Source organism: Colletes latitarsis, chromosome 1, assembly GCF_051014445.1.
Source record: "Colletes latitarsis isolate SP2378_abdomen chromosome 1, iyColLati1, whole genome shotgun sequence".
Lineage (NCBI taxonomy): Eukaryota > Metazoa > Arthropoda > Insecta > Hymenoptera > Colletidae > Colletes > Colletes latitarsis.
The window spans coordinates 41,855,616-41,867,927 of record NC_135134.1 but is presented as its reverse complement, the minus strand read 5'-3'; the positions used below and the strand labels follow the sequence as shown (position 1 = coordinate 41,867,927).

Genomic DNA, 12,312 nt, shown 5'->3' with positions numbered 1-12,312 from the left:
CTAATCTGTAATTAATTGTGAAATTTCTGCTCGGGATACAGACAAATAGAACGAGTTATTTACAAAATTATTTTAACTCGAAAATAAATGATTTTGTTACAATTTTACTTTGATAAATAAATTTAAATATATATATTTCATTCAAAACGAACAAATTCTATAAAAAGATTCATTTCTTGGATCGGTGGACAAGTTCATATCTAAAATCAAGAATATTTTCTTAGTCGAGCGTTGCACATTATTTCTGATTCGAAATGAATTTATTACTTGCAAAAGTTATAAGTCTGATCTATAATAAAATAGAGAGGAATAATCATAGAAATATTGAACAATTTTGCAACCTTCAGTAGATACATACGCGTACAATTTTATATAGTAGATGCAATATATTTGAATTTATAAATTCATTACTCTATTCTTTATTCCTTGCATAGGTATAGTTTTTGTCCGGGGGAAAATTATATACAGCGCAGATTGGCTCAGTAATGACGAAAATATTTTAAATTTGAATAATTTAATAGTTTCTAAATATTTTATAAATCGTTCAGAATTATGCATCGATCCAATAGTTAAAGGACATTTTTATCGTTGAATTCAAATAAACTTTCCTGATAATATTAATTAATTGTTAAAAACTTTGAAAAGCTATTTTTGTGGCGGAAAAACATTTACAAAAGAACGAAATTGCTGAAAAAAGTAGTGCAATAGAGATAATAGTAATTTCTATAATGATCGTTATAATAGTAATAAAATAATAATAATAATTACAGTTGAATTATATTTAAATGCTTCAACACCTCTTAAAACAATAATAACATTCATTCCTACATACGTATATGCACATAAATGTAGACATGTATATACATACACATATACATATATATACATGTACGGTTTTTTTTATTACCCTAAGCGTTCCATCCTAATCGACCGATTAAAGAATCATTTAACGAAGTTCGTATTTCTGAACAGAGTTCCACGATTGCTAAACACTTTCACTGTAATTAACAATGTCTTTTCTTGTGTTAACGTTTATGTTTCTGTTTCTTTTTCCATTCAAATCGACAATATAGTTTCTTTTATCATTACTTCACTTGTGTCTTAAGATGTTGCAAAAATTCGTAATAACTTAAAGCCGACTCGAATCGGTCCTCGACCAATCGCTCGACAAAAAGTGTCCTGAAGTGACTGTCGTCTCTGAAAACAAAAATAGTATTAAACCTTACATCTACATTTGTTATTACGTTGTAATAGTATTCATAATTATTTTATGTCTATAATTAAATATTCTATTGTAATAATAATCTGATATTCTAAACAAATTCCTATCCTATGGCACATTTTCTAAAATAAACTATTAAATCTATCCGGGTCCTTTACCGTCTTTTTCAATCACTACATCCCCAGAAACTACCTCAATTCTACGTTTACAACTCTCACACGCGCTCACACTTTCACCAACCTATTAACCGTGTCCTCTTAAATTCTTGTATAAAATAGTAATATAATGTCTAACAATATGAATTTTATAAATTACGGTTTCTTAGGATAATTATTATTATGCATTTTGCAACTAACCGTCAGTAAATGAAAATAAATTTTAAAAAAATAAACAACGTTTCACGTATGTTTAAACAATATTTCCGATTGAAATAATTGTAAATTAAAATTGAATGTGAAAATTTAAAAAACAACTTACCTAATAATTTGTACAGAAGCGGGGAAGGGTTTTTCTTCTTGCAAACTAAATACAAAATTACGTAACCTTTCGCTTTCAGCCGTCTCGATCTCTGGTAATTCGTACTGGAAATAAAAAAAAAATGTTTATTAACTCGAAATTCTTTAAACATTATTTAAGTATTGTCAATATTAAAAATTCTGCTACAAAAATGAAAAAAGCTATATATATATTTTTTAATATCGTAGTAATACATAATTTCTAATATATATTATTTTTTAAATCCTCGCGCAAGGAATTTTATTTTCAATTTTTAACAAGAAATTTCTTTGAGTAAGACAATTTACCCAATTATGTGTTAAACTAAAAACTTACCAGTTCTTCTGGTATCGAAGCAAAAGCAGTGACCCCGAGAACGTTGCAACAAAATGTAGGATGAATATTCTTGCAAATCAGAATGAATATTCTGTCTCCAGCGTCCATGAGAAAAGCACCTTTCGAGTGAATTTTCTCTGCGGAAAGGTGAAGTCTAGGTGGCTGTGGACAAAGTTTCCCGTCGATATCTTTCGAATTTCGATCTTCTAGCGCGTGTACCGGATAAAGATCCGGATAAATCATCTGGATCAATTGAAACAGTGGCAGCGTTTTTAATTGGCACATCGCGAATACACGATCATCGAGTCTTGTACTCGTTCCTGACCTAAAAGCGACCTGAAACGAACATTCGTTCTAGTTACAATCTTAATTCTTGTCTATGTGCGTATTACTTTCGAATATTAATAAAAGAATCTACAATCGATACTTACGGATTTGAGTAAGGAAATAATGTACAGTGGCAGCAATTTTAAGCTTCCTGGAACCATAAGTCCACTGGAGGTCACCGACTGTGACAATTTGTAGGCTGATAAGACGTCTATGGCCACGTTTATTAGGGCATCCCTTGCGTCAGACAAGGAGGACTGCTGGGACCTATCCACAGCTACGAATGCATTAATAACAGAAATTAATTACAGCAAACGTAATTAACATTGCTTTTATTATTTCACTTCGACATTTTATCTTGTAAAATTTGCAGTAAGTTCTATGTAAAGTAATGGTCTATAAATCTACATAAATTAAAGAATATATTAAATTACAATTTTATATATTTTCTCTATTATTTATGGGATATTTTTCATTATAAAATAAATTGATCTTACCCATTTTGGAAAGTAAACCTATTATACATTGCTGATCGACGCAATGAAGAATGTTCGACAAATGAGATTCCACTGGTAAGCACAATGTGTGTACCCTGATCCTTCTTTCGCCTAAAACATAATTTTCTGTTCTTATTTCTATTAACTTAATTCAATTTATAGAAATAGTAACTTGGTTTTCTTTCATTGACTCTAAACGCGATTTTTAAACCAAATGTTGATCGTATTAAATCTACGAAAATGTATACACAAGTTTAAATCAAGAAAAGAAACGCTATAATAGTAATGGTTTATGGTTTCAACTACCTTTACTTGAAGTGTAAAGCAAAGCAGCCTGGAAACAGACGTTCTGAACATCCGAAAGGTTCTCTTCAATGGAAATTTGCATCCCAAATCCAGCGTCTGGGTTGACGTTTGGCAGACTAAGAAGATCGGTCGACCTGACGAAGAAATTCCCATGAAAAGTATGAATGCTCAAACCACGCGTGCATCGTATTCTCATTACTGCCTCGAAACCGATCTTTCTGGTTAGATAACGTCTAAGTATTTTGTCCAGAATCTCTGCATTCTGTTGTTTCGAGCCACGGAACAGAGGAAGATGATATATACAGCCTCCAGAGAATTTACACATACCCGCTGCAAAAGAAAATTTCTCTTCGCACTTTCCTGTTTGTCACACTTTATATAATTATTATTTCCTTAAAATGCAGAGCATTGCAGAGTTTGCATTTTTCAACATTTCAGACTTGTAAGTGGGATAAACAATAATTTTTACGTAAAATTTGTTGAAATTATTTTACTATGAAATGTAAAAGCAATTATTAAAAAAGTGATTTTCAGGAGCGTAACTATTGAAATGCCTAAATTGTTCAATATTTCTGATTTTTTAGTAATTCAACAAAATTAGTTATACAAGTTGAAAGATAATAAAGTTACTATAAATAATGGTTTTAACGCAAGTTATTCTTATGTAAAGCATAACACGACTAATAAAAATGATTTTCCAGTGGGAATTCGAGAAAATTAATTATACGTGTAAAATATTATAAATGGTAAGAAATATCGGAAATACTTACAGAGAGTGGCTAAATCACAGTATTGACTATTTAAGAGAAATAAGTCAACCGCAATTTGTTGTCCGCTGCAATCTAACGCCAATCTCTTATAAAAGTCCGTGACTGGATTTAAGTGCGCTACATCTTTGCTAGCCCTGCTGTTTGGATCTTCTCTTGGTTGCAAAAGTCCAGGGCCAATATTTGGCAAGCAGGTTTGGAAAACGGTCACCCGTCCACCGGTTGGCGACTAAAATTAAAGCGGAGTAGTATGCTTCCACGGAAAAGCTCTTTCCAACAAATTGGAATTTATTTCTGCTTGTAATCGAGCGATAAAATTGTTTAGAAAATGGTAATTAGAAGTATTTGACCTTATAAATAATGTACCCTTTGAATGGTACATTAATCGTTGTCTACTTTAGACGCATATGGATGTGTTTACATTATTTCTACATTATTATAATGGTGAGAAAACACGATACGGGAACAATACGAAAGGGGCATAAAAAAAACCTCATTATCTCCAATGAACAACTAAGTGACTGTTTGTCGGCCATTGAGTTTACTCTGCATTCGTTACCTACAAATCCCTCAAACTTTGAAGAAGATATTACTACGGACATCGTAGACAGAGAACGCAGATCGAAAAACATAATATTCTACAACCTCGGAGAAGCCCCCTCCATTTCATCTGAGCAACTTAACTTGCTGAATCCTGTTAATGAGATCATTAAGGTTATTGATCCATTCGCTCCTCCATGCTCAAGAGTTTGAAGATTAGAAAGAAAAACTGCTAGCAAAATAAGACTAGTTTATATCGCAATCTCAAGATCTGAAACTCTTAATATTTTGAGAAACAACAGAAATTATACTAGTCACTGGTGGTGGTGTTTTAAGTTGCTGTACGCGGTACCATACTTTATGTACCTCCTGACTCCGATCTGGGTTTTTGCGTGTACATACAGTATACATAGTAGTATACAAACATATACATTATTGGAGACTACACGTCCCCCACATCGCCCTGCTATATTAATACGAATGGGTCTCTAAATTTGTTTTACTCCCAACCACCCACCATTACAGCGTGCACTCACATTATGTGTGAACACTACATTTGCTCGATATGTATCAATTTAACAACATACGCAACGCATTTAGTGTTCGCTTCTCGATTTTCTCTTTTCAAACGTCAGATGCCAAACACTTCGCATCTGTATACACTCGTGACGTCAACCAGCTCCATCAATTGCCAATTCTAAATAGCTGCTTTAATTTTAAAAAAACGTCCAAGCGACGATGGTTTGCCTCCAATATTTTTTAAATCTTGCCACTTTATTATATCTTGTATAAAAACTGTCTGGAAATTCTCGAACTACTCAAACTTAATGTTCCGGCGAGAACTACGCGTAATATTTCCACATTTCGTCATATAAATGCTACTATATATCCAATAATTGTATCAGTCAGATCTTTAAACAAATTTACCTGTTTCGTTATTTACTTAATTTATTTAGTGACTCATTGTACTTATTTAAGAAGCATATCAACTAACGTTGCACACAGCTTACTTCTAAACATACGAAGTTATATGCAACTACTCTATGCATGCCGTGTTTGTAATAAATAAATAAATTAATAAATTCTATAATATTGTGAGGTAAATATCAAGCAAGTAAAATTAGTTTCAAGATTATATCATTTGATTCCAAATGATACAGTTCCCACTATTCAAAAAAAAGTATCTTTGTTAAAATAATTACTTAAAAATGAAATGTACCATTACAAACATTGGAAGGTATATATCAGAAGCAAAACTATTAATCGTAATAGCGTATGGCGTATACACCCCATGCGGTCTGAACGGAATAATTTGTAATATTTCTTCTTAATGCTCACCATAAGTTTGTATGCAGCTTGCAGCGCTGCACCCAAAGCACTGTTCGTATCATAAGTTCCTTGAAATTTGGTAGGCAATTGGGCCAGTAAATCTCTCAGTAATTCTTCGCGTTCCTTCAAATTGACTATTAGGTTCTCCGGACATGGAAGAAAGACGTCTGTGCAAATATTATAAATTTTTGCGTACTAATCAGAATTGTATACATTGATTACAAGGTTTAATTTTTTCAATAAAATATAGGTTTGTAACTGCAGAAACTTAAAAATGTAATCAGTGTGAGTATAAATTCTACAACAATTATTGTAAAAAAAGAATTGAGGTTTTCTTAAAAATCATATCTATCCAAGCTTTTATATTGTAAATTTCAGATTGGATATCCAATTCATTTCTCCATTCAGACGCGGAATAATTAAACAAATAAAACGGATTTGTTATAAGATTGTGAATATATAATTTATTACTAAATGTTCAAGAGTATTACGTTACCGTCTATATCTAGCATAATCATTTCCTGGGGTTGCGATACATTGTCAGGTATGCTAAAGAAGTGTATCGCGGAGTCTACCGCCAGGAATCCAATTTGCGTTCTACCGTCACCAGGTAGCCTCGACAACTCCTCTGAAATTACGTTGCACACTATGCTCAAGTAACCGCTTTCCACTGCAAGTCTCGAAACGTCCAAAACAAATAGATACACGGCTGGCTGTGGTGGTCGTAGCTTGAACATATTAGTTTCATTATTCGTTTACTTAACGCTTCCCATTTTAACAAACCTCAACATCTATTTTTTCTACCTATATTATCGACTATATTAATCTACAGGGTGAAGCACAAATTAGTCCCCACGATTTTTCAGCCCCTTAACCGACAAGAAATTGCAGTTGCTTAAATTTAAAAACAAATTAATTTTCAATAAAAAATTAAGGTCACTGTTATATTGTTAAATGAAATTAGGAATTTTTAATCGAAGCTTCAATTTTTGAAATAACTTTATACTTCGAAATAAATATTTCTCACCATATATTCGCTAGGTGCAATAAACTCGATCGTGCTAGTTTTCACTTCCGGTCGTCTCGATGGATCTCCATAAGACTTAGTCACAGGATCGAACTGAAAATCTTCCGGCACTGCGAACATAATTTGTGCAAAATCTTACGTCTAACGCCTAAAAAATTCACTCTATTTCTGAACAAGCAGAGCAAAAGCCAAAGAAATATTAATTTGTACTAAAACGTTTCAATTATGTCGGCGGTACTTACGTTCGTTTATTCTGTAACACAGATTGCATTTCCATCTTTTCGAGTCGTTGAAATATACAAATGGGTTGATGTACGTTCTACAAGCACGACATCGCACTATTGTGCTACATTGTATTACTGGTAACTGCTAAAAGTACATTGTTCAATTACTTGAAATGTTCAAATGAATACAGATTCCTAAAGCATGAACTATTCTTTTTAATTTATGATTGTTAAAGAGCACCCGTAAAACGCATTAAAGGGATATTGCCGTCTAAAATTAAAAAAAAAATTGAACTCTTTTATATCCATATTTTGACTACAATAAAAATACCCTTAATTCAATTAACATTTGATTAAATTGCATCGAAGTTAATGTTTATTTGGTATTTGAGAAGAAATGTACGTACGTTCAAGTCTTTGAAGGGGTGTATTAAAACTCCTAGGGGCAACCTAGACTTCTGTAGCAGAGAATTCGACTCCGGGATCTTCGTTAGCGTGCAGCGAAAAATGCTGAAAGAATCAACGAAACAATAGTTATAGAACGTTGTTTCTACAGTATGTACGTCCTAATTGTTATTTATTTCCATAATTGTGTCTTTTTACAAATATAACTTGCGTGATTAGAATGCTTACTCTGGGCTGCAATTAACACTGTCTAGAAATTCTTTGTGAAGTTTGATTTTCGGCGGTTCAACTTTTTCCGAAGGTAAAATATTTCTATATTGCAAGAGATCGACAGTCTCCATTCCCTAAAAATAGAATAGTATTACTCCAATAACAATGGAAACTCAAAACTCTTTATCATCCTAAATCAACCTGGACTATTTTGTAATAACAACGAAGAAACGTTGGACAATAAATAAAATGGATAAAGAATATCTCATTCATGTTTTCCAACCTTTTAAACTATACAGACTATTAGGAAGTATACTTTCATGTACCCATAGTTTGTTGTACCCAGCTTGCGTGACGGACATCATGTTCATTTGGCTGTTCAACTGATTCATTTGATCAGGATATGATTCTGGGTAATGTTTATTCATCGAATCTTGTGGTATGTTCATTGGGTTCGGTGGCTGACTTTGATACTAAAAGACAACAAGATACTTTGAGAAACATTTTAACAAATATATAAACGTCTTCAATAAAAATACTGCAATAAACAATTTCGTAAAAGCACTTAAAAGGAAGCTATTGTTTATAATTTTTCAAAGTAAATTAAACACATAAAACTTAGGAACTAAATGCAGTTCAGTACTGTATATTATTGCTATTAATTTAAAACTTTTTACTCAATTTACAAAACAATTATAAAATATTGTATAACAATAAAACTTAGAATTCTTGGCTTAGAATACTTTGGTTCATTCTAAATTGGATTATGGCTCTCAAATTTGATTTCCTCATTTTAATTGCCATAATTATATACTGTAAAAGATTCAACATAAGTTCCCGTGATTAACTACCCATCATATTGGAATTCTTATAGTATTATTCAACCATGATTATATTGAAATAGAATACATTTTAAAAGTTTCCTTCTTTTTTAAAATTTATACAAAGAGGAATCAACCTGTTAAATAGAAAATTGATTATTATTATTATTATTATAAAATACAAACCATTCGCTGTCCAGAGTATCCTGTGGCTGTAGTGGGTGCTTTTGCTGGGATTTGTCCACCAACCGCTGCATAAGGCATTGCATTTGGTACAGTAGCAGCATGTTGTATACCATGTGCATTTTTGGCATACATTCTTTGCCCTCCAAAGTTTGGTTGGCCAATAGTTTGTCCTCTAGGCTGTTGCGCAAGATTGGGGAACACATTTTGTTCTTGTATGAATGGCTGTGAGCCTTGCACTGTATCCTGATTTTCAACTTTATAAGATTTCGATTCCAATGGTAAGTTCTGCATAAATCCGATCACTGGTTTCGTCGAATCTATTTGCGAATTTATTAACTCATCTCTTGGAGGCGGTTGACTTTGGGTTGCTTGATATTGATTCTGGACATTATACATTGACGAATATTGCTGGATTTGGGGTAATCTTACTGGCGGTGGCATTACAGGACTCATTGTGCTCTGTTGGCCATTGATTGGAGGCACTGGTGGACGTTGCAAAGGTGGTCTGTATTGGTTGTAAAGATATGGAGTCGGAGATGGATCTCTCGACGTTTCCCTGGATGGATCTCGCGATGACTGCGAGGACGGGGTACCTGAAAATAAGACACACTAAAATTTAACTTTCAACTTCTACTTACAGTTAAACCATTACCTATGATCAACAATTTGTGATGAAAGAATTAACAGAAGTTGAAAAGCATAAAAAAGTAATTATTCTGTTATTAAATAGTAATATTTATATACTTCTGAACTTCAAATTAGTGTTCTTTTTATGATTTTAAAAGTGTATTGTTATTATAATAATTGTTTGTTTAAAATACTGTTCAGTTCCAAAGTAAAAATTTGGAACATGCAATGTTGCAATTGATCAAAGAAATTAATAGAAGTTGAAAAACAAATACAGAAATTATTCTGTTAGGAATTGGAACTATTTGTACTTTTCCAAACTTTAAATTAGTATTTCATTGCATTTAAAATAAAAATGGATGCTGGACAATACCTCAGGAATACGATTAATAATACAATTTTTGAACTACTATATACTTGCCAGTAAAATTATAATTTGTTGGTTGCATGCCATTATGATGTACCACGTTCGATTGACCATTCACCATCTGAGAGGAACCACTTTTCAAATTATTTTCATTGCTATACGAATGGTATTGATACTTTATTGGTTGAGACATATTGCAGACTTCCAAACGTCACTACAAAAATTCAAGCATGCAAAGATATCAAGGTCACAAAAGTAAAAACAATGAAAATAGCTAAAATAACTAAAATATAATAACTTGTATTTTAAATAAATGTAGAATGCACATAAAATTGTATCATTTATTAAAACTAAAGCATTTTGAAATATTTAAATAACAGAAAAAAGAATATTATTTTCACTTATATGTTTCTTTTAAGCATTCATTTATAAATACTAGATTTGTTTACAAAAAAATGGAGAACCACATTGTATTATCTCTGGTGACTTCTTGCATACAACAATATATCACTTGCAAAATAGTTAATATTAGTTAATAATATGGAAATTAATATAATACTCAATAAAATATTTGTCAGATAATACATACAATGAATAAAACATTTTATTTTAGCTTCTTACTTAAATTAAACATGAAATAATAGAGGTCATTGGTAAAAACCTAACAGTTATATGTTGCTAACAAGTGTTTCAATATTTGCATATACTGCTCAATCTGCTTAAATGTAATGAACCTTGAAAGATGCTATATTTTTATAAAAATAGCGGAATAACAATAATAAATAATCTATTCACCTAAAATTCAAAATTGAATGTAAATTTGTGATATTTGAAAGCTGGATTAGCTTAAATGTATCGAACCTCGAAAGATGTTCAAAGTATGTAAAATAAATTTTCGACAAGCAACGTGTAAAATAGGCGGGAACAATAACATTTTGTTCAAATAAACTTGAATAAGGAAAACAGTAAGACGATAGTAATAAAAAAAAACAAGATAAAACCAGTAAATATAATCAAATAAAATGATCACGAAGGCAAACCAGTTTGTATAAATGCATAATTGGTCGTCAGGTTGAAATTTTTTAAACAAAAAGAAAACAAAATTTACGATTCAGAAACTTAACATTAGAGAAATGGAAAGGATACAAGAATTTTCGAAGAATTAAAACGAAGGGAAAAGATCGAAAGGTTAAAACGTCACGTCGAAATCGAGGTGCTACGATTTCAAACTTTTCAACTAGGTCTCGTCTTTGGTAAAATGACATTCTCACCTTTTGGACGAGGTTATCAGGGCAAGAATAAAGCAAATTTTAGATCTCACTGCACCAGGCGACGTACATTGCACTTTTTACGGTCTAATTCGCTGTTAATTGTCGGAGAAACGTAACTCGTCAACGCGACACACAACATTACGTGGCAGCCCAGTTGATTGGGGCGCCATTTTCGTTCCGTGGATTAACAGCGAACCACGCACTTCAAATCATTAATTCCATTTCGCCTCAAATTCTACGAGTTCGATATTTCAATCATTCAATTTCTTTTTAAACTGATATTTTGATCGTTTAACCACTGCTTTGTGTGCCTTGATGCATTGTAATATTATGATGTTGATAAATGAAATATCATCTTCAATTTCTTCGGTAAATCATTTTCAACCTCCGACAATTTTATGTATTGTGTCGAATTTATTTTATGAATAATATGACAGATTGATGTCTACATCGGCTTTAAATGCAGCCCAAATTATTAATGAGCCACTACTAAAGTTACGACTCATCGCGACGATAGTTTCTTTTCTTAAATCATGCAAGTAGTATTTCTAATCATCCGGTCTATCTAGAGGAAACTTCTTTTTGTAAGAAAAGATAACATATTCCCACTCTTTTGTTTAAGGTTGTGTGTTCGTGCAAATTCGAGGCGACCTTGTTACGTTGTTCGTGAGTACTAGTTTCTGCAGCATCTTTGTCTATCGAAACTTCCCAGAGTTTTTTAAAATTTGTTGTACACACTTCATAGTTGTTGGTAATTTTAATTTAACGAAAAGTTTTTTATTAATTTTTTTTGGAATTGTCCGATTAGAATATACCCCATTTGTAACTATTAATGGATGCCTTTTCTTTATTTATTAATAATTTGCCTCGTAGCATTCCAATAAAAAAAAAAAAAAAAAAACTGAAATGTTTCATGTACACAACTTTTATGAATTTATAGATTCTTTTTAATACGAATATATATCCGCACAAAAAAGTGGCTTTATAGAAATTACGCATTTCTATTCCGTGTTATTTAGCAACAATGACATTTCTGAGAAAGTACTATATACGTCTATGTTTAATGCTAAGTAAACGAAATCGTAGATAACTAAATGATATATTTGGCATTATTTTTGGGACAAACAATTTCCAAATTATCGAAAGTTGGAGTTTAGATGGATTAGATAAGATATGGATGGACCATTTTTCTGCAATTCTATAAATATTGTGATAACGATTTTTTTTTCAAGCACAGAGAGTTCTTTGAAATTATTTATAGTAAGACTACAGTTGATGTAAATGATATTTCATGTTTTTTGATCACAGATTTAACAATTTTTCTAACAATTTTCTAAATTTTTACTTTTAAAATA

At 31.7% G+C, this 12,312-nt stretch overlaps 1 protein-coding gene across 2 annotated transcripts; it reads right to left on the bottom strand.

Moving 5' to 3' along the window:
• Positions 1 to 764: 764 nt before the first annotated feature.
• Sec24ab (Protein transport protein Sec24AB) lies at positions 765 to 11,129 on the bottom strand. 2 transcript variants are annotated; one of them, XM_076763605.1, is made up of 17 exons: positions 10,958 to 11,129; positions 9,741 to 9,900; positions 8,693 to 9,285; positions 8,012 to 8,158; positions 7,704 to 7,819; positions 7,478 to 7,580; positions 7,089 to 7,215; positions 6,847 to 6,956; positions 6,316 to 6,547; positions 5,829 to 5,986; positions 3,954 to 4,179; positions 3,184 to 3,513; positions 2,878 to 2,988; positions 2,485 to 2,657; positions 2,054 to 2,389; positions 1,700 to 1,803; positions 765 to 1,197 (listed from the first exon to the last, which is right to left on the bottom strand). In XM_076763605.1, the coding sequence occupies exons 2-17, from the start codon at positions 9,877 to 9,879 to the stop codon at positions 1,086 to 1,088; spliced, it is 3,117 nt and encodes a 1,038-aa protein (XP_076619720.1). In that variant the 5' UTR covers positions 9,880 to 9,900; positions 10,958 to 11,129; the 3' UTR covers positions 765 to 1,085. The 2 variants fall into 2 exon arrangements, with proteins under 2 accessions (XP_076619720.1, XP_076619732.1); XM_076763617.1 differs by having other exon boundaries at positions 7,089 to 7,212.
• Between the last annotated feature and the right edge of the window lie 1,183 nt (positions 11,130 to 12,312).

What these genes read in the sequence shown, in the direction of transcription:
- Sec24ab (XM_076763605.1), bottom strand. Translation starts at nt 9,879, where the DNA reads ATGTCTCAACCAATAAAGTATCAATACCATTCGTATAGCAATGAAAAT. An exon ending in GCTTTACACTTCAAGTAAAG is followed by an intron (nt 2,989 to 3,183) that starts GTAGTTGAAACC and finishes ATTATGTTTTAG; the next exon opens with GCGAAAGAAGGATCAGGGTA. An exon ending in CTTCGATACCAGAAGAACTG is followed by an intron (nt 1,804 to 2,053) that starts GTAAGTTTTTAG and finishes TTTTATTTCCAG; the next exon opens with TACGAATTACCAGAGATCGA.